The sequence below is a fragment of the Caloenas nicobarica genome, chromosome 2 (genome assembly GCF_036013445.1).
Source record: "Caloenas nicobarica isolate bCalNic1 chromosome 2, bCalNic1.hap1, whole genome shotgun sequence".
NCBI classification, from domain to species: domain Eukaryota; kingdom Metazoa; phylum Chordata; class Aves; order Columbiformes; family Columbidae; genus Caloenas; species Caloenas nicobarica.
Window position 1 is genome coordinate 76,291,603 of NC_088246.1, and position 22,752 is coordinate 76,314,354.

Consider the following 22,752-nt stretch of genomic DNA (forward strand, 5'->3'; position numbering starts at 1 on the left):
TTAGTCACTGTTTCCGTGATTGCCTTCTTACATCTTATGCTTTGCATTTTCAGAATGGCAAACAAACTGCTAGGCAATAAAATAGTGGTATCTCTATCTTTCTTTTGTGCCAGTACCCCATGTAAAATGTTGCAGGTATTTACTTGTTCAGTTGGCATAAGCTGTTCTACTTTGAAAGGTCTCGTTGGGACAGTTCTTAGATGTTATCTGCAGGGTATGTGCACAGGAAGGACAACAGTGTCTTGGGGCACAAATATACAAATAATATTACGATCCTGGGTAGTTGGGTTGTGTTTTGTTTTGGTTTTTTTTCAAACCAGTCACAGACAGCAGAGTGTAGTAATTAAGTATTTTCCTATTGCAAGTATGTTTAAAAAAGCAAGTCTATCCAGCGTATGTGAGGAAAGCTAATTCTGACAATCAACATATAAATATCTACACAGAAAATCCCTTGAAGTCTCATTTATTAATACCTACACCTTACAATCTTGTGTCATTGTTGTATTTCAGATGTCCGATTACAATGAATGATATTTGATCCTGTTATTATCATTGTTATTTTAACCAAGAGAAGTAAAACTTGATGGTAGGGTGGGATTCTCAGGAGTTACCAACTCTGGCCAAACTGTGTTTGGGTCAAAGTTGCTGAGAGTTTCACTGTTGATTTTTGTGGGAGTCAGGTTAGGTCACTGCACAGTACATTTGAAATCCCACCTGTAACTATTTCTGAGTTGAGTGTGTGATTATTTCCTCCCAGGGAGGAGTCCATCACCACAGCCTTCCAAAAAAACACCATACAAGTGACATGCATCAGTCGAAATACCAAATTCCAGTAACTTTAACTATCTCCTGTCTGAGAAGCTATGTTAATAAGGCTAATAGGCTGATGCAGAGCATTTGCAAGTAGTAGTGAAGAGAATGCTGTGGGCTTTGCTGGAAGTTGTAAGTGCTGAAGAACTCCAAGATCAGGCTCTGGAGGTTCCATTCAGTACCATGTGTGGTCTCTCATAGGCTAGTTTCAGGCTTGCTTGTGGTAGTGGGAACTAGCCAGCCATGTCAAAAAAAGAACATTGTGGGTCTTAAACTTGTGCTGGTGCTACTTCTGCTTTTAAAGTGAACATGATCTGAAAGCCCCTCTGCACTCAGCCTGTGAAATGTACTCAGCATGTGCCATAGCTTCTGAAATCTGTGGAACAACTTGCGTCAGTGTGTGCTGGAGAAGTGAACCTTCTGGCATATGGAGTTAACCCATCTCCTACCTTCTGTTTTCTTCCAGTTTTTTTTTCCCCTAGTGGTGCAGTATTGGTGGCATGGAGTTGTCTAGAGGTGTGGGGAAAAGACTAGCATGTAAATTTACTTTCAGGTCACAGGCCCTTGTTCTACTGGAGTGACTCACTTGAAGTGATACTAGTGTCTGAGATAAACCTCTCAGATGTATCATACAAGATGCTTATCATAATTAATCTGTCACAATATAATAATCACCCTTGCCTTAACAGTCTATCAATGTATGTATTACTTTTACATCACCTTTCTAAATGAATGTATCTGTGCAAGCCATTGTGGATCGGCTTATGGCTGTGGAGCCATCCTGGTCTCCCACCGCAGGCATCCCTTCCCCTGAGGCAGGGCAGGAGGGACTGTTACTTGTTGGTGCTGTTGCCTCCAGCAGCAAGCTGCTTTGGTTTGCAAACCGACTTCTCATTCTCTCTCACCTCAGCTGCATTTTGCCTTGCAGCTCTCATGCAAAATGCCATGTGCTGTCATTGGCTTGGTGTCCCTCATCAGGCACCGCCACTATCTCCATGCTTAGGACTGTCTGCAGAGCCTTCCCCAAACCAGAAGGCCATAGAGAGTAGCAATTCTCCTCCAGTTGTGGCATGCTGGGGATGGCCTGTCAGAGCGAGGAAGTCCAGAAAAGCATGGAGGGAATAGGGCTCTTAGATCTGTGTGCCCGTGAAGACGACACTGGCTGGAGGTGTTCTGGTGGGTTGAGAAAATGGCTAGTGCCATGTGTCTGTGATGGTGAAGAGATAGGGGTGAGGTATCACCATATCCTTTCTGACATAGTGGTGATTTAACATCATGGTGTATCATGGTGCCAGGTGTTGGTACCTCTTGTAAAACGGATTGCTCTTTGGTGTAAGATGGCAAGTGAAGTAACAAACTGCACGTAGGAGAAATTAAAGAGGGGTTTCTGAGCCAGCAAAGCAAAGGTGGTGTGGAGAAGATGCTGCCTCAGGTAGCCATCACAGTTGAGCAATGAAAATTCCCCAAAATTTCCACACACCCCTCCCCAGCTGGTAAATGAAATGCCTGGTAGTTGCATGTTATGTTCCACCCTGTTGGCAAAGGATCTCTTACAGATAAATGTGTGAATTTCCATGTGTGCTGTTGAACATGCAGGGTTGCTACAGGGGTTTGCATTGTTACAGAAAGATAAACTAAGGTGCATTTTATGGTGGATTTTTCCTGTGAATCCTTATCTTTACAAGTACATCTGAAAAACTCATAACTCTGCATTCGAGATAAGTTGAAAGATGTCCAGTGAATGATTTAGGTTTTATGTGTCTGAGCTGCAACCTGTATTCTTGGAAGTCCTATTTGAGAAGTTAGCTAAAAATGCTTTCAGACGTGTTCGTTTTCTTAACAGTCATAGGAGCAAAACAAGCTTTGAAAATAAAATGACAGTTAAAATGAGCGCTGACAATGCAAAGCAGTAGTGTATGATTATAGTGGTGTTTTAAATACACCCAGTAACATTTTTAATGCATCAGAAATGGTTATCTAACTTCCCTAATTGATCTTGTAACTTACTATGATAGCTGACTAAGAAAGTGAGGCTAACTTTGTGAAAGAAAAGTATGAGTTTTAGGGTTGTCCTTCTTGAAGTTTCAAAAAATAAAAAAAAATACCCATACCACAAACATGTTTCTTCTCTGAAATGCATTTTGTTTGCTTTATCAACTAGGTAAAGAAAAATGATTGCATGGGATCAAAAGAAATTGCTTATCACAATTTTAAGTTGTAGCATCTGTTCAGAGAAAGGGAAGGGCAGGAGAAATTGCAACTTAGTTTTACTAGAAATGTAAGAAGAATTAGATTTTGAAAAAGAGGTTTATACCTTTTTAGTAAAGATGATTCTATTTTAAAAAGCTTTCTATTGGGCCTTTGGATAAGCATGACTAAGCTATGTGCTAGTGCCTTAGCAACAAAGCAGATGTGAAAACTGTTTTAAAATCTGGCTGCATAAAGATGATCTCTACTTGTCTGAATAATGGTGTGCCTTCCTCAAAACCAATAAAACTGCACCAGTCTAGGGCAAACTTGCACCATGGTAGGTAAATGTATTTAACTTGGATATTTTCTTCTCATTCCTTTTTGCTTCTTTACACAGGGAGTGAAGTATCTGTGCATTCCTGCTGCTGACTCACCCTCGCAGAACTTGTAAGTTTTCTTTAAAAATAAATCACAAAACCCCAGAAATCCCTCAGTACCATGATGCCTCTTTTGCCATGAGCTGAAAGATCTGATTCTGATCTCTCACAACTATTACACAAATATGGTTTTAAATCTGTTAAGAAAACACAGCAACACTTTATTCGATCTGCTTTGATTCAGACCCTGCTTTTTGCGTGTAAGAGTTTGTAGGAAGGTAAGTATGTAAACACTCTTTGTGGACTTAAACTTCAGGAATTCCTTAGTGAGTCTGCTCCTGATTTAGTCCCAGTTTATTTCAGCGTTGGTTTTGTAAATATTTTTACTTGGCTGTTTTTGTTTGTTTGTTTTGGGGTTTTTTTTGTTGTTGGTTGGTTGGCTTTTGTTTTTGTGTTTTGTTTTGTTTTGTTAGCACTATCTCCAGCCATTAACAGGAGGAAAATATTTGAAAGGGGTATGAAGCCTGATGCTTCAGGGGTTGAAATGAATTCCTCACAGTGGGCCTTTGAGATAAAGTCCCAGTGTACAAACTAATGCAGCTATCCGCTCTGGACTTCTTGAACCTGCCTTAGAAGACCTCGCTGTGCTTAGTAGTAGACTGGCACGGTAGGGCGTTTGTCCTGTGGTGACTCTTGCCTTGAGGATATGTGTACTGAAATTAGGGTGTCCCAGCCTTGCTTGCTCTCATCTCCGCTAATGTTCATGAAACACTCATTAACTTGCCCTTGGTTTTAAAGTTTTGAACCATTGAGCATAGCAAGTCTTGATTCTGAAGAGAAATCAAAACAGGTTTTGTAAGAGAACTTGGATGGTGACCAACTCTTTCTTCTAGAGCTCACTGTTTATGTTGGGGAGAGGTGAGGGGGGTTTCAGCCACATCCTGCTACCAAGTTTTGTAGAGAAACAAGTAGTTGAAAGAGGCCTGGTAGGTACGGAAGGAAATGCAGCACTGCTTTTCTGTCACATCACAGCGATATTCTGGCTCATGCTTTCAGGGGATATTTTTAGAATGCGTGTTTCTCTTACCCTAGAAAGATTCCAACGTGGTGATTTGCCTTTTCATTCCACATTTCTGTTGTGATTTAGGGGAAGGGAAAAAACACACACCCTCACCCCTTGCCAAACAAAAAACATCCCAAACCCCTAAATTTCAAGACGGGTCTGTAATGAGGAGGCAAACAGCTGACTGCTTTTGTTACGGACAGCTTTTGTGGCCATAATGCTTGAAATTTATACAAATCAGTAATTTTTTTAAAAAGTCCTTTCGAGAAGGGAAAAAAATATGAGATTAGAGGGAAACATTCACGTGTTGTCATATTGTTTGTTGGTATACTGAGATCTGTGTAGCATTTCTGAAAATGCTTTTCAAATCTGCTTCCTTTTCATTTCCATTCCGAACTGATCCAGATCTCTCTTAACAAAGGACAGCATTTGTGATGAATGTTAATGAACAATTTGGCCCCTCCCTCACTGTTAAATATGAAGGAGTTATACTGAAAAACCACCTCCAGTGCTTGAACTGTCTGGCACAGTACCAAAGCTCTTAGAGCTTCAGTTAAGATGCAATATTTGCATGAGTATTGTTTCTGTTACGCTGAAGGCATCTAAAATACTTGCTTTGGTATCAGGTGGTTGCAAGCAAACGTCATTACTTCTAATACTGATACATTTTAGCACTTAAAACTTGATGAGTAACGAGTTTTTCTTTTTTGCTTTATACAGTCAAGATCTTCAAGTAAAATCAAATTGTGATGCTCACAAATAGCAATGTTGCTTGGTTTGCACATACAATCTTCTGAAAGCAAGAGGAAGCTGTCTTTGTTCAGCCTGTGAGGATTCGACAGAGTCTTATCTAGGAGGGGTTAACTGTGCTGCCCATGTCCTTTGCAGAGAGAAGGATAGCTGGAGAACGGGAAAGGGAATTGATCCCTCTGCAGTATTTTTACATATCTACCCTCTTCTTTCAAAAGAGGGATTCTGGTGGTGTCAGGGGAAAAAAAAAAAGGCAGCATGCTGTATTGAAGGTCCTTGTGCTTTGGCAGATGGATAAAGTACAACTGAATTTTGGGACTGCAAGCTCTTAATTCACTTCAGCTCACTTTTTGTGAGGGGAAACTTCTGGTTTCTTATGCACGTAATGCACATTTACTCCTAGTAAGCTTGTTTAGTGGAGCTTCCTTCCTCAGAAGAATGAATTGCCAGGGAAATACAGCAGGGATTCCCCTGTTAACATGTGCGTGTTCATTAAAGTGGCTCAGAAGCTTGCTTCTGCTTCCTTGTCCTGCCCCTACCAAGCAGAGGAGTTAAACAGTTGCTTTTGAGACTCAAGGTGCTTCCTAGGTGTTAAATGGATGTTTTCCCTGGACTATGATAATTTTACCTTGGGATATTGACTTCTCCAGAAATGTCATCTCCTATACAACCTCTTACTAAAAAGTTAATTCTATAGAAATCAAATCTTCCCTTTCTGTCCTGTTCCCACTAATTGTCTTAGGCTATGTGTTTCTATGGAACTAACCTCCAACGGTCAGGCTGTTAGAGGTAATAATACAGAAGCCAGATAAGCTATTAAGAAAGGAAATTTAAGTGGATCTTTGTTGCATTTACATCACCAAAGGAAAGAAACATCAAGATGCTTATTCCTATCTGATTTGGATGCTTTGTTTTTAACCTTTATAATATTCTTAGGCATCTAGGTAGCAACAAATGAATATGTAGATCTGGTATCATAACTCTGCCCTCAGCCTTGTTTTGGATCATCCAGTTTACTAATGCATAAGTTTAGATAACTCTTACAACATGCTGGTAGAGGCACTGTATCTGTTGTTCTTCCTGTGGTGTTTTCCCACTGTGAGGATCATGCAGTTCAGGACCCAGCTTTAAGCTGGGAGATGTAAAAGCCAGATATCATGTAATAAATTGTCTTGAAGTAACTGTTCAGTCCAGAAAATAGGCTGCAAATCAATGCATTTGTCAAGTGCTTTCCTGTTACAGATGATAATCAACTGTTTTGTGGTTAATGTATGACTTGCCATTCTTCTTTGTGTCTGGCACTTGCCACACAGCTTAACTGGTTCTTAATCTTAGTTTTCATATAAACATGGTTTGTACCATAACTTTGAAAATGACTTTAGACAGCTGTCTGCTAGAGCCAGCAGAAACCCTGATACTGTAAGGTTGTGGAGGAATAAGTTTCTCCTTTTCTCTGACTCAAGGTGAGGAGGGGCCATGGTTCTACAGAGCAGCACTAATTCTAAGCTTGACTGTTTCTCTTCTGATTTTCATGAATGCGTGTAAACACATAGACTTGACAGTGTTTCAGCAGACCAAGTGTCAGCAATAAGCAAGAGCGAATAAAACTTGAGTGAATGGAGTTGACTGCTAGCTATATTTAGTACTTTGCAAAGGTGTTATGCTCATTCACAGATACTTATCAAACCAAAGCACTGAAGTGTTTAACCAAAATTTGTGCTAGACCATTGAAGTGAATTCACTGGTGCTTGGAGCTGTGGTGTTGGCCAGATGATCTAGAGAGAAAGAGAAAAGATGGGTACATGAGAAGATTGGGTTGTTGTCAGTTCAGCCCTAGCCAAGTTTGATCTGAATCTGTTTAGTCTTGGCTAAGTGCTCCTTCATTGTGCAATAGCAACACCTGCACACACAGCCCAACATCTCATTTGTCCTCTGAGTTCGTTTGTGTGAAGCTGCTTGTGCTCCCCAGGCAGACTTGAGCACTGTGATTTATTAGAATTCAGCTGGTGAAGATATTTTGGAGTGACAGTATGGGTAAAAATGCATTTGTAAGGCTTTGTCCCTCCTCTTTGCTCATCCCACATACTTGATCAGTTTCTTGAGAAACATAAATCCTGAGTTGACATGTTGTCCTAAAGCTTGGGATTGCATTGTGCCTTGAAATTTTCCAAATAAGTCACTGAAGTCTTCTCCAGGTGTGTTCTCCATGTTGTATCCAGCAATGGAAGAACTGATTTGGAAAGGGAGTCCTGGACTTTGGGAACCCTCTTTGGATACTTCAGCATAGACATCATTGCCTTTGCAAGTTCCACAGGCATTGTCATTCTGTTGCATCACTCTTGTCCTCCTCAAGGTCTTGAGTGTTTATAGTATCAGCAGCTGCACTGTTGAGCAGGACAGGAAGCTTCCTTTTATGTGGGTATTCCTGATTTTTGTGTGGCTGCTGGTGCTGGGCTGAGGTTTTTTCTTTTACCCTTGTGGTATAATATTCACCCTGAGAGGGGAAACATCTTGAATACAGGACGTTGTGTTTCATGAGTGTTGAGTGCAGCGTGCTTTCAGGCTTGTCTTTGCCAATAAGCCCAGTACTGACTGCCCTTTAAGAAGCTCTCTCCTTTACCTATATGTTGCACACACTGCTGCTGCTCGCGAGCTTAAATTGCAAGAGCCCTCAAAGGCCACAGTGAACTTCAGCTGTATTGAACTAGGAGGTGCTGCTTGCACCTGCCATAAATTGCAGGCAGCCCCAAAACTTTTGCAGTCTGAAAGGCAGAGGCAGGGTGAGCAACTTGAGCTGGCTTGCAAAGAGGTGATGCTACAGATTGACTAAGTTGATGACAGCTGCCCTGTTACTTTCCTTCAGACTTGCCCCACTTAAAATAAAGAGGCATGTGTAAGGAATAACGAGGGTACAGACCTTGAGGTTTGTAAACTCAGCCTTTATCTTCTCCACATTTTCTTCTCCACTGCTTTGAAAAAGGTAGGCTGTAGGCAGGGGTTGGCTGACACTTGAGTGAGGGCAGGCAGAGGGGTACTGCAGTCTCAGGGGAGGAGACTGGGAGGAGCTGCAGAAGCCAGGACTTGAATTGAGAACTTTTTCATAGCGGTGACCAAAGGGAGAGATTTCATGTTGCAAAGAAGAAAGTCATAACAGTTAGATATGCCCTAGTACATGGCTCAAAGGAGGAGGTGAAGTCAAAGCTAAGCATAAGTTTGGGTAGTGGGTAGTGGATGCCTCTTTGTGAGAGACAATCTACCTTGGGAACTGTTCATGTAGCCCTGGGAGTTTCATCTGACATCTGAGCATATGCAAAGACATGTGAGGTCAAGTTGCTAGTTTCAAGGGGAATAAAACACAAACTGAAATACAGACTTGACAGTCATCAGAATAAAGTGTTAATGTTTATCACACTGTAGTGCCTAAGACACCAGTTTCTTCTGCAGGTAGAGCGAAGGATAACTATGCCAGTGAATGTTGTGTTTCATTGGTAGACACTAACTTTTACTTTGTAAGACCTGTATTCAGTTCTAAATTCTAGAAACAGTGTTAAGTGAGCTTTCGGATACATTTCTCTCTTTCTAAGTAGTGATTTTACTAAATAGAGCACTTTCTTTATTCTCCTTCTGCTTCTGTTTTCAGGGCACGGCATTTCAGAGAGAGCATCAAATTTATCCATGAGTGCCGGCTTACAGGTGAAGGCTGCCTAGTTCATTGGTATGTATGCCACTGGCTAAAACAACTCGCTTCAGGGTTTCTCTACCTTAATTTGGATGTTCATCATTTTAATGATAAGTTAGTGTTCATCTGCATTTATAGCAAAATCCTCTTGGAGTGAAATGCCCGCTTTATTTGAAGAGCCCCAGAAGAATTCCAAATGCTATTAAAGCCTCATGCTAGGACTTCTGAGTCCCTGGGCTGGGCAGCTGCCTGGAGATAAAAGGAGCCCAAGAAATTCTTCTTGACCTTTTCTTCTTATCAAACCTTTTTGTAGGATTGATTTGACCAGAGATGTATTGATTAGAGATGTGTTATTTATATCCCATTATTTTAACCACTGTATTTCTAAATATGATTTCCAAAATCTTAATAATTTGATTAGTTTCTATAACAGTTATTTTGGTGCCTTCAGAGTTGTTAAAAAAATTCCTCTGAACAGAAATTGATTTCCGCCCCCCCTCCTTTTTTTTTTTTTTTTCTTTAAACTGCTGAAGCATTCAAATGTTGCATTTGTTGTCCTGGGACTGTAGAGAATAAAAAAGGAAATCCCAATCTCACCTTGTTGTGGTTTTTTCTTTTTTTTTTTCCTTGCTCTCTGCTATTGGCTGTAGTCTTTGTGCTGTATGTCCAAGTTGACATATCTTGAGTTTATATCAGGAATCAGAGTCATTTCGTGATTTGAACACTGGACTTGCACGCAGGCCCTGAGCATAAATCCTCAGTTTGATACTGACTCATAATAGGGCTGTGCAAGAGTCATTTGGTCAGTCTCCATGTATGTAAAAGAAGGATAATTCATCTGAATTCTGATAGTTTTAAAATCTGTATATTTAAATTTGTGAAGCATTTCAAAAGCAAAATACATTCTCAAATGCTCAGCAAAAGACTCTGGTACAAATGTAACTCAAAATACATTCTTTATGCTCAGAATAGTAATAGTTCGGAGTTTTTTGTCCAGTGCTGTCAAACCAGTAACGGTGAATGATTCTTACTTTATCCCAGCGTGTCATTTGGTGAAACTGGAGTCCTGAGAGTTGAAGTTGCACAGCGCATGGACACCAGAAAGAGGAAAAGAACTCAAGCAACCAGACATATGTACTTTAACAGTTCAGTTAAAGTTCATTTTGGCCTCATGAAATTGAAGCCTTTAGTCATGGTGGAGAGGGAATGGTCTTATTTCACTGCTCTGATGTATATAAGCAGAAGAAAGTGCGTGATTTATTTCTAGCTTATTAAAAATCAAATCTAACTTAGAAAGTGTGCACTGTCCCCTGCTTTTGTGAAAACTTAATACTTATTTCTTGCTTTCCTATCTTATGAATTACCACTCAGAACCTACTTTTTCAGTCTTGTCTTAGATTTGTTCTGATACATTTGAAAAAGCAGCACCAAAACCCTTTCACTCAAGTATTTTAATAGTTCTTCCTCGTGGCATGCAACACTGTAGCCTGCTGTGATGTTGGGAAGTGATGTTTTTAACTGCGATAGATGAAGTACAGCACTACTCCAATTTATTTAGCCTCCTTTTTCATGCAGCCTTGCAGGTGTCTCCAGGAGTGTAACACTGGTGGTTGCCTACATCATGACAATCACAGACTTTGGTTGGGAAGATGCACTGTCTGTTGTCCGTGCAGCAAGATCCTGTGCCAATCCCAACATGGGCTTCCAGAGGCAGCTACAGGACTTTGAAAAACATGATGTTGATCAGGTAAATGAACTACAAACAGGTGAGCTGCAAAACACAACCCCAAGCCAGATCATGGGCTGCTTCTTGTTATTTTGTTGCCTGAGTGGTTTATCTGACTCCTTGGTTTTGCTTTGAGAGAGCGGCTTCTTGGCCAAGCTTGCTCCACTGAGGAAGTGTGGATAGAACTGAAGGTTTCAGGGAATGCTGGATGGTACAAGAGATGAAGCACATCTAAACGCCTCCTGTCCAGCTGGGCTCTCAATCCAGTCATTGCTTCATGTGTGCTAAGACACAATACAAGACTGACACCTTTAGAGGGATAAAGGCTAAAGAGTGAGTTACTCAGAAAGACCAACTATAAGTACCAGTTGCATAAAAATAGCTGGCTTTCCCCGAACACATTCATTTGGAATAGTAAGCAGGAAAGAAATCATAATCAGAAATCTTTGCTATCCAGGAATTAAACTAGTTTCTCATTATGACTTGTGTGTCATGTTCCCTACACCTTTTGTGGCTGAGACTTTATAAATTTTCTGATGTGTAGAACTGTCTCAAATATGACCTTTTTTTTTTTTTTCTTCTTAACCTTTGAAGGCTTTGTAGGACTAGGAGAACTGAGGGAACAGTAAGACTGAAAAGTGGTTTTCATAAAACAAAAATTAGTTTTTTACCCCTAAAAAGAACCATCCCACGCAAAAGACCTGCTCCCTGTGGGTGATCAGACACTTCCATTTATGTTAACAACCTACTCTGGCTGTGTCCTCTGTTTTCCATTGCTCAGCATATCGCTCTTCTCTGGGCTTTTGTGCCTATTGTGCTTATTAAAAATCAACAACAACAGAGGCAAATGAAAATCAGAAAGTAAAATATATGAGGCAAAGGATGTTGTGTTGTTTTGTTTGTTTGGTTTTTTTAATTCCCTCCCTATCATTCTGCTGCAGAAAGCTCAGAGTTTAGAAATTACCATTTGTTTTGTGTGATGCAGTTTGCATCTCTAAATATTTGCGTGGGGTTTTTTATTATTTATTTATATTTAACTGAATGTTTCCTGGATCGTTTGGAACTGGTCTAAATGGTAGAGTAACTGATTTTTAAGAGACAAAAGTCAGAGCGGGACTTTCCAGACTTGTCTCCTTCCTCCCTTACAGTCATTTCTACTCTAATTGGTCTGGGCTAACAGCAATGACAATTAAGGCTATATGCAAATAGCCTGATAAAGACAGTAACGTCTCTCTTTTTTCATCCACCATGGACGGCACATTCTGCCTTTTTTTCACTGAGGGGGAGGCAGTAGGTTGCAAAAAGAAATATCCACCTGTAGTCACTGGCTGGGCTGTAGTTTCCTACTGTCTCTTAACAGCAACCACATCCTTAGCAGGTGTCTGTTTACACACCTGATTTCAGGGGAATAATGCCATCTGCCAAGGGTGTGAACTTTTTTCTCATTTCAGCAGCATGGGTGTTTTGCTGTGCCACAACAGGCTGGTATCCTGTGGGGTTTCTGGAATTGGGGTCCTTTAGGTCTTGGTCTTACAGGAAGGGGTTTAGTCACTAAGGTCACAACATGGTTTGCACCAATTCCAAACTTCCACATGGTAGCCTGAGGCTTCAGATTTAACTCAGGACCTTATGATCTTTTAGGAATGGGAGGGAGTAACTATGTCGAGGTCTTGTCTCCCACTGTCCTAGTAAATGGTCTTTATAGAAAAAGCTGTGCATGAGCCCCAAACAGAAAAAATCTGTGAAAAGCTTGAAAAATTACCACAGGAATATCATTCCCACTGGGACAGAAGAGTTGGAGTCTGTGTCTGCTTGCTGCTTCTGCAGAGAAGAGCAACTAGATTGGCAGAATTGACTAAGTGGACTAAATTTGTCAGCTGGCAAAGAAATGACAGAGGAGAATGTGCTAAAGGTCAATAAAGTTTTGTTGAATAGAGACAGTGAACAGGTCTGATTTCCACTCTTCCCTGTAATGTGAGATGGAGCTATCAATTCGGAAGGTCCCAATCAAGGAAAAGGAGGGGTTTTTAGACCAGCTATACTTATGGAGCTTGTGGTAAAAATTCATGGATTCAGAAAGTGATCTCATGGCAGAAAAATTCATTTGTTGCTATCAAACACATAGATACTGCCTCAGCCTCTGAAAGTACCTGAGCTGAAAATTTCTGGAAGCTGAGGAAATGAGCAGGGAAAAGGTCCCAGCATTACTGCCCTACTATTGCCTGATTCTTTCCTTGGCATTTACATCTTGCTACTCTCATACCAGGACACAGAGCTGGACTGGACCTGGTACCTCGGTTACTGTGTAACATATTCAGTCATTTATGTTAGTAACATAAAGGGTCCTATTCTATAGCTTTTAAAGCTCCTGATCTTTTTCTTCCTGGCAGATACCTTTCCAGATATCCACAGTGCAGTTTTTTTACTACTGGTGTTCGTGGGCTCAGATTGAAAAACCTGAGAGGGGTTAATTTTTCTGATCTTCAACCTTCTTTAGGCTTGTTGTGACCTGAGAAAGCTGGCCAATCATATAAGCTTCCCTGCTTATTCATCTCATTGTATATGCAACAGGAGGAAGGTGCTTTAAGTCCAGGATGTCCTTGCCTGGTCAGCCGAGCTGTTATGCAAGTGTGTCATTGTAGGGGATGTGAGGGATCTCAGTGATTTCAAATGTGTATTCCTGTGCCAATGTTGAAGGACATGCAATATTTGGAGCGCTTTTCTTTAAACTACTTGTGTTCTTAATGGCTCTTGAAATTCTATAGGATGGGAGGGAGTATTATTTCTGTATCAGTCTCATATTATTGTTTCATCATCTTGTATATGTATGCTCTATTTCTGCAGTTCAGGCAGTGGCTGAAAGAAGAATATGGGGAAAACTCTTCTCAGGATCTGCAAGAAGCCAAAAATCTTCTGAGCAAATATAAAGAGCAGGCAGAGTTGCATCAGAGTACTGGAGGAAGACAGTGGAATAACAACTTCTCATCTGTGCCATCTCTCTCATACAGCAACTATACAACAGAGACCTAATCGTAGGAGGTTGAATTTTTTTCTTTCTACCTTTGAAAAATATCTTGCCATAATTTCCATCCCATCTTCAAGACTCTCAGCAGTAATCATGCAAACAGTTGATTTGTAGAAAGCTTCTTGATGAAAATACTACATTATGTGTGTGTATGTGAGTGTGTTTCACACAGTTCTATAACCTGGGCAGGATCAAGCTCTCTGTATGCCCAGAGACATGATCCAGTTGCTGTGGCTGAGCCCAGTTATCAGGCAGCCACAGCTATAATCCCCTTATGCCCACACCGCTTGGCATTTGCCGTGAGGTTAGCTCAACTCCTTTCATTGTAGGCTAGCAAAGGGCTCTGAGAGGTGAAGTCTCATGATTCAAGCTGTGGCAGTTTGACATCTCTGCACTGTAATGTGACAAAGATGTTATTGCACCTGAAGAAGAGACTTGGGTCTGTGTCTCCGCTGCTCCTGTTCACAGTCCATTGTCAAGTAGCACCGTGGAGGTGGGCTTGAATGTGAATGCTAGGCTGCGAACTGGAGCAGGTGAGATATGGGTACATGTACCTTTCTACCAACAGTAGCATCTAGGAGAGAAGTGGGACAGACAGCTCTGAGTAATAACATCTTCAACTGCCACAGTTGTACTTGCTTCAGTGCACGTGAGACAGAGCTGTCGGTAGAACTGCCACAGACCAAGAGCACCAAGACTGTTACCACAGCTCATCTGATGTGCACTGATTTAAGTCATGGTCCCTTGATTGTGCATCTGCTTTCTCAACATGAGCTTCTCTGGAGAATAGTTTATCTGGTCTCGAGTGCCGCTGAACTTCATTCCCCGTGGAACACGTGCCTCTTCAACACTTGCCCCTGCACACATGATAACGTGTCTCCAAAGAGTGGGCTCAGTGTGAGTGTGAGCACCTGTTTCTTTGCTTGTGCTGTGGTTTGCTCTTTGACTTCAGCTACCTCAAAAATGCTGTTCTTGTCATTGTGGTTGTAAATGCAACCTTGAAAATTGCCTTGTGTAATCTTAATCTGACACTGAGTGAAGTGGGTGCGTGTGTGTGTGAGTGTGTGCGCGCGCATGTACATTTCATAAATATCTGTATTTGAGAAGTTCATTGTTTTCTTTTAAAACAGCTCATATTTCTCGCTGGTTTAAAAATTGAGTTGTTTGAATTCAACTTTCTGCCATTTTAAAACCACTACATGTTTTGCTGTGATCAAATTTGTAGGAATGCATTTGTAAAATATATTTTAAACTAAGTTAAAACTAGGGGCCATACTCTGTTAACATTGTGTGTTTTTGGAATGGAGCCATTGCCTGACTCAAGTGTACTCTAAGACTGTAACTTCAAAATATGTCACCAAGGATGCTGGATAGTGTATTGATTTCTGTTTGTGTAAGGGGGGTGGCACTGATGCCAAGAATCATGGTTTCTTGTCTTTGACTCAGAGGATGAAAGGCCTATTTTTCTTGAAGATTCAAGTATTCTGACCTCCCATCCCTTCCTCTTCATGTGATTTCGTGTTTGCTTGGGGTGGCAGTGAATCCTTTGGATGGGAGTAAAGCTTTTGGGGTCAAGTAGCATCTGGCTGTTAAATATCTGTTACTATCTCCAAAAAATAGATGTTACGGCTTGTTGGGATATGGAACTTGCATATCAATAATTACCAAAAAGGGAAAAAGGGAGTGGGGTGGAACTGACCTGACCATTTCAGCTAAGTGCAGGCCTGCATCAGGGTTCTCATTGCACTAAGTGCTTTAAGTGTACTGAACACAGCAAGAGCACGACAATTGTGTCTGTGTTGCAGTAAGGGATGCTGTTGGATTTGGGGAAGGTGCTGGAATTGACTTTGTTTTCAAGCTTGTAGTTAAATGAACCATGACCTATTTGGGATATCCAGCAACTGTTCTGTGTTTGCCTGCTAACTGAAGTATTTAGCTTTTCTCAAATATGTTGATCTGCAAATAATTGGCTGTTTAGGAATTCCAACACAGCAGTGCCTACATGGGCAGTCTCCTCTCTGCTCCGAGGGCAGATGCAGTAATTGGAAAATGCTTCCCTCGGTGACAGGGTCTGACACGTGCTCAGGATACTTGTCCATTTGTTCAGCCCACTCCTCATAGTAGGATCTGTGGTGCAACTTCAGTCTGCCTGCAAAGGGCAGCTTCGTCAGAAGCAGCCTGCCTGTGTTCTTGGAGGGATCCGGTCAGTCTGTCCTGTAGCTGACTGCCCGTGCTATGGATCCTGTAACACCTCCAGCACTCTCATTCTTGCAGTAGTAATCTTGTGAGTGCTGGTAAGTGAACGACAATTCTTTTTTCTGTTCTGACAAATACAAGGCAGAATGGGAGACATCTGTTAATGATTGTGTGTCCAAGATTATTCTGAACTGAATTTTTTTAATAGTTTGGTTGTCCCCATAGAGTCAGTCCCACAAATAGGATATTTTTTTGTTGTTGTTAGAACTGAATTTGGCATTAGGGCCATAAAGCCATATCAATGTGCATTATGCTGCAACTGGAAAGCAGATACAGGGTAAAGCAAGAAGACACAGGGAGTGCCATATTGTCAGCAAGTGGAAGTGCTTCTTTCTTTTAAAAAGACAGAAGAGGTATTTTTTGTGGACTCTTGCATCTACTTCTTGTTTAGCAGTCTGTGTGCTGCATACTGCATTTAAGAGTGGTAAAAGAGCAAGAGCAGTCTAAGAAAACTTGAATCTGGTTTCTCCCTGTAGGGAACAGAATGATAGTTTACTCTTTTATTACCACAAGGTGCAGAAGAGAGAGTAGCTGCAGTTCTCACCTTTGGCCTTTTAGAAAGGGAGGGGAACTAACACAGACTGGGAATGTAATGTGATTTGTCTTCCAACCAGCCTTTCTGTGGTGGTTTGTAGGACTTTCCAGCAATCTGGAACATGACTAGACCCTAGTCCACCTCTTAGTCATTGGCCTTCATGGTGTAGACGATGCACTCAATTGTTTTGTTTCTGTACTTCAAAACATTGTCCTCATTTTGATGTTCACTGGAAAATGTATAAAGCTTATTGGATATCCGAATTAGAAATGTATAATTGATTTCTTGGCCTAAACTTGATATCCATGTGTGATTATAAGCAAATGTTTAGTGTTATACAATGTAGGTAATGGGTAAACGCATTAGTATTTATTACCCTGATTTTTAACCTGGAAAGAGTTGTTTCTGTACATTTTATGGTTGAGTGGGAAGATATGGCAAATCATATCTCTGTTTTTTAAAAAGGACAGTAATAACATTGGCTGCTATAATGGCCACTGCCTACAAACAAGTCAGTGAAAAATTATAGTAATTATTTCAGCTAGTTTAAAAACTCTAAATTTTGAGAGCTTCTTGATTATCTGTCTTCCTCTTCCTGGGCATCTTAGCAAAGCCTTGGTTGCTTTTTCCAAATGTTTGTATTTAATAAGTTCTACAGTTTTTTTATAAATAAAAGTAAATGTTAACACCTGATCTGCTTGTGTATTTCTTGAAATAAATAATAGTCTCTGGAAGGTTTCTACTCACTCTCTGTATCTCTGCAGGTACAGTAAGAGTACAAGACAAACTCATTTTGGTATTTAGAGTACTTTTTTTATCCTGCACTCAGACTTCTTCAGACTTCCCCTCTCTTCACCAAGTTCTTCCAGGTGAGTTCAAGAATCTGCAGCGCCAGCACCTCTTGATAGTAGTCACACAAGAGGATGTTGCATGTTTTTCTCTTACTCATCCTTGCAACAGGGCATGTGGTGGGTCCACATTTTTTTATTCTTCTGAAATACATTCTTTTTCTATAGGACACTGGTTTAGGGCTTAATTAGCTGTAAGACTTAGCTGGTGTACAGACTGCCAAGACTCAAGGCTCTCAGTAGCAGTTTGTCAGAGGAAACTGATGTAAGTGGCAGATGATGATTCCTGGGGAAGAAAAAAAATTAAAAACTTACAGTTTAAGGGGGGGAAAAACCCCATTTAAATTCCCACACATAACACACTGGATTTCTGGTTTGACACTGTCTCTGCTAAGAGGGTAATTCTGGCATTTGTACAATCAAAAAAAAAAAAAACCTAAACCCCACCAACCTGAAAGTATGATCAGTCATGCCTAAGTAGCCAGATCTCACGGCCACTTTAGTTGTTGCTAAAGGCTGAACTATGTTGTTGCAGTGGGACAGACTCTGGTCATGAAGGCAAAGTTAGATGCTCAGGCACAATTGCTTTTGTTTTGTTTTGGTGTTGTGTGGGGTTTTTTTTCCTCTCTCCTCTCTTCCCCCTCCCAGCTCTTGTTAGTTTGTAGACTGCTGGGAATGTGTGGAAGTTTCATGAGGGACCTCAGGGATTCAACTAACTGATAATATCCTCCACTAGAATAAAGTTAATGGGTCTGTGACAGCTTTGTGCTAGATGCACCTTGTCAGTAATACATTTCAGTTAATCTTCTTCAGTGTAAGTGGGATGGGTCTGCTTTTATTGGTGTGTGTTTCAGTCTCTTTTCTATTTTTCTATGAAAAGACTTAAAGTTTAATGCAGCCTGCTATGTGAAGCTTGAATTAACAGTGTAATTACCTCCTTCTGTCTGTTATCTGCAGCAGTGTCTTAGATATAGGTGCTATAGCACCGATGAGACAGAAAACATGTTTAAAATATAATCCCTTGTGAATTAGGAAAATCCCTTTAAGTTTTAGAGGAGGCTTTTCCCTACCCTCAAAGAAAAAATGCAGCCCTGCTTTGTCTTCCTTTTGGCCACGTAACACCTCTCAAGGGCAATTTTTATCCAAATCACATGTAAAAATTGTGCTGCAACCACGGCGCCATACTACTGTTCCAAACTTTTTATCTCCTTTGATTCAATGTTACATGTAACTGTTGCGAGTTCTAAAAAACGGCAGTTCTGATTTGATTCATATAGCCCTGTCCCACCATGCAGGAAACTTGGGGAACTAGAGGGCAAACCTGCATGTCCTCAGCTGTGCTCATAACCTGATACAGAGCTTGGGCTTTGCCAGCAGACTCTGGAGATCCTTACATTTCCTCAAGAGGGTTGTACTGGTAGAGGGAAAATTATGATGGTCTCTAGAAAATACTAGACAGCGTGAAGATGATGATTTCGCATTGTACAGTGTTTCTGTAGAAACCCCTGGAGACACAAAGCATGCGACAGAAACAGCTATTTTCACACTTTGTTCTCAGCAGAGCTTTAAATGTGGCTCTCGTTTTCCATGTGCCTCAGCTCCCATGCGTTTAACTATTTAATTGCTACATTTAGCTGCTGTCCAGTATTATTCTTCTGCTCTCACCAAGGAACAAATTCTTCTTTATATGTGTTTGAATGTGTGCTTTGCTCTAGTGAATTATGCAAACCACAGTTTACCAAAAGTGAGTAGCTTGTGAGTAGCAAGATGACTTCCTGTAGTTTCCATGTAGTTTCTAGTGTAATTATTAGGAATAGGTATCTAATGAAGTGTGAGCAGGAGGTGCCTTTTAGCCATTGAACCGCATAGCTCAGTCCTTGTAGGAGACACAGTTCTGCTCGTGTGAGGTGAGCACATCTGCAGTAAGTAAACTGGGAGTAAAATTCATTTGCAAGCACTCTCAAAAAATGGGATTTTCAGTCAGATGTGTACCCAGTTTCCATTTTAGTTGAGGCAATTATGAATGTGCAGATTTGTACCCTTCACTATTCATTGAACTATGAACAGAGAGATCAGAACCAAGACATCCAAGCTACTTGAAGTGCAAAGTGGTTTTAAGTTGTTTGCTCACTTGGTCGCCTGTTCACACAGGCATTAGCAAAGCACAGCTTTAGATCTGGGCAGATGCGTTTACAAATGGACCCTTTGAAAGTCTGAGTTCTGATTCCTCTTCTTCCCTTCTTTCTCTGAGAGCAAGTGAGTTTTTATTTAATTTGTCAGATATGGTGGATGCGATTTTTGTTACCATTTCTTGCATCTCCTCCCTGCCTTCCCCTCATTTTCTCTTTTTGTGTGTGTGAATATTTGTTTTTTTAAATAACTGGTATTTATTCCAGAACTCCAGAATCAGGAAAAATGAATGCCAGTGTGTAGCTTGCAAACAATTTATTTCCTGTAAATATCTGCTAATTTAAAAAGCTTATGTTATAAGGTTGCTAATTTAACTGATTGTGTTAATAAATACAATTCTACTGTTTGTGCATCTGCCCTGTTATGGTGATGGTGATTTATCAAGCCTACCATGACTTCTGTGGATGATGTTTTTTGTGGCAGCCTGGGTCCTCTACAGCACTGGTTGTTTTGGAAAAGTAACACTGATCTGTGACAGCGTTGAACCTGATATTTTTAAAAATAAAAAGGGATGTTTAACTTCTATCTGTATGCCAAAAAGCAATGTTCATTGGTGGACCAGCATCATATGCAGGTTACTGAATACAGTGTTTTGCTTGATTCTCTGTATTCCTGGCTTTTCAAGGCAAGGTGGGACTTTGTTGACGGTTTTTAAGAAGGGGAAAACTGCCGTGTTTTTAGAAAAAGTACATGTCGGAGATGTCAGAATTCTAGCTGTGTTTATGCATCCTCACTTCATATTTTCACAAGGATTGCATTTTGGAAGTCTTTGCAAGTAAGTCTGCAGCATGTAACTTCCTGGCAAAACTGCTTATGTAATCCCTGAATGTCTCAAAAGAAGAAAAAAAAGGAAAAAAAAAAAAAATACCAACCCTCCAAACCTGAGTGCAATGCAAGCTTGGGTCAAGTCCCGAGATCTTAGACATGAGATTCTTCTGTTCTTAAGTAGCTTTTTTACGTAATAATGTCTGGCTTACAATGAGGTTCTTAGCACACGTGATAAAGATCTCCATTCCTCTGGAAGACAGGGGATGTCATGCAACAGCTTGTGTCCTCTGAGTAAAGTTTCATTTTTTGCCGAAGTCTGCAGCTGAGGCCCATTTCCAAGACGGGGAAGGTGCCTGTGTTGCATACAAGTGAACTGGTTGGGCTTTTACTGGCTAGTGCTACCATTTGCCCCAGAAAAAAAATGACTCTTTTGTTTGAAAATACTGAAAACCATTTGCATTTCTTCAAATCTTGTATGCTGTGCAAGTTAGAAGTCTATCGTTTCTCAGCTGGGTAAGGCTGTATGACTGTTAATCATCAGTATTAAGTTTGGGGGAGGAACGGGAAAAAGTTTGTCACAAAACCCACTAGGGTATATTATAGTAATGTACAAATTCACTGCAAGTGTACTCTGGACTTTACTGTCACTAGGAGGATCTTAAATACTTCTCTTCCTTAACCATATTTTATTTTCAAGGGACTGAGGCGGGGTTTGTAACGTGTTTAGAGTTGACCACCATGGTGGTCACCTTACCTTGGGTTGGTTTTACTAGAGGAAACATTTGTCTTGTGAGATTTCACTCATTTATAGCTGGGTTTTCCTCCCCTAGAATTGTGCATCCCTGAAATGCACATACATTTCCAAAATGGCATAGAAAGGGTTACAAGAGCATCTGTGATGCAGTGAGACAGGCTGGGAAGTTCAATAGGCCTTTTTGGCTTGAAAGTCTTGTGGGTTTGGCTTATCAAGAAGGCATATTGAGAGGCAGGCACATTTGTCCAACCCATAAAATGCTGGACTGAGAAGAAGTTTGGCTTCTGCTCCCAAATCTCCTACAATCTGCTGTGTGACTAGGCAAGTTCCTTCAGTTCAGGTTTGCTTCGTTTTCCCAATAAAACGGGGAAGAAAGAAGTGTTATGACCTTCCCCAGTACGGCTCTGCGAAGTGCACGATGAAAGGCACTGCATCAGTGTTGATTGTACCTGAGGGGTGTTAAAATGCCTTTGTAACAGATTATGAAGCAGGGCGAGGAGCTGTGGTGGCTTCTTGCTTATTCTCAACACCTCGGTCCCAACCACATAGGAAGTGCTGTGCTGTTCAGGATGGCCGTTGGGTGTTGATGGGAATAGGGAAAAATCGAGGTCTGATTCCCCAGGTACCGGTTATTGTACTTCAATGTGAATTACATAAAAAGCAGATGTCACTTCTACATGGAAAATTATGGAGTGAAGTGGAAGAGGTCCAGAGCAATTCTAGTTGTGACTGCCCTAGACAAAATTCATGACACAGGTGCATCTGTTGGACGTAAAATCTCAGGTAAGAATTAAACGGTAGGGATATGTAATGTGCCTGTGATGTCAAGAACGATGCGGGGGCAAGTGGAAAGAGAATACCGTATGGGAAAAATTAAAGCAGTGTAGTACCTAATGGTAACATAGTAGGGGCTGGTGATACATGTGCTGAAATACGTTCCATGCACTCCAGGAAAAAGTCTGCGGGCAAAAAAAATGAAAGGGAATCTCCGCTGTTTCCTGTACTTTGGATATGTGGTTAGGGTGATAGAAAAAAGTGATGTCCTGATTTTCCCCTAGGCTTGTTCTGGAAGGAAAGCATATGGCGAATACATCTAATAAAAGTTGTCTTGGCAGATGAGAACTGGAGGAGGAGGAACAAAATTAGCGCCTCCTTGGCCAAGCTGCTGCTGCTAATTTTGGAGTGTTTCATGGAAGACATGAATTTGATTCATTTCCAAAGTCAGCTTGGAAACTCCAGGCAGCAGAGGAAGGGACTCCCCCTTGACTTAGCTGTTTTTCTCTGAATGCATTGCACTGGTCCAGAATGCAGTCAGTGCCACTTCTCAAGTCATTTCTGGGGGAAGGTCAGTGCATGGGGATTGACCCTCTGTTCCTCAGTTTGAGTGATTTGGGAGCTGCAGTGCCTTGAAACGCTTCAACCAGGGCCGGGAACTTGCAGCTTCTGCTGGGGGCACCCCAGTTAAAAAGGAAAACTCCCTTTAATTTCCAACCAGAGTAGATGTGTGTGTTGGAGAAACATCTGTCTTTCTACTGGTGGCCAAGGTCTCCTTGATGTCTCCATGGTTGCCTCCAGCACTAAGCTGGGTGATGAGGACTGTTTCAGTGCCTCCAGGCCTCCCTCCCTTCAAGACTGAATGAAGACAGTTGCTGAACTCCGTGCTGTTAATTTGTTCAACAAAGTCGAACAGTTTCATCCGCTTTGAATTTGAAGCCTGTATATTAGAATTGTTAGAAACTAAAAGATGATTCATTTATCTGAAAATAACCTATGTGAGGGCC

General features: G+C 41.0%; 1 protein-coding gene across 1 annotated transcript in view; it reads left to right on the forward strand.

The window, feature by feature from the left end:
• DUSP22 (dual specificity phosphatase 22) overlaps positions 1-17,104 on the forward strand; it is a 45,192-nt gene extending 28,088 nt beyond the window's left edge. Inside the window, exons 4-7 of the mRNA XM_065628239.1 lie at positions 3,398-3,447; positions 8,831-8,905; positions 10,445-10,616; positions 13,440-17,104. Of these exons, the coding sequence (XP_065484311.1) occupies positions 3,398-3,447; positions 8,831-8,905; positions 10,445-10,616; positions 13,440-13,625 (483 nt within the window). The 3' untranslated portion in view covers positions 13,626-17,104. The remainder of the gene's footprint in view (positions 1-3,397; positions 3,448-8,830; positions 8,906-10,444; positions 10,617-13,439) is intronic.
• The last annotated feature ends 5,648 nt before the right edge of the window (positions 17,105-22,752 follow it).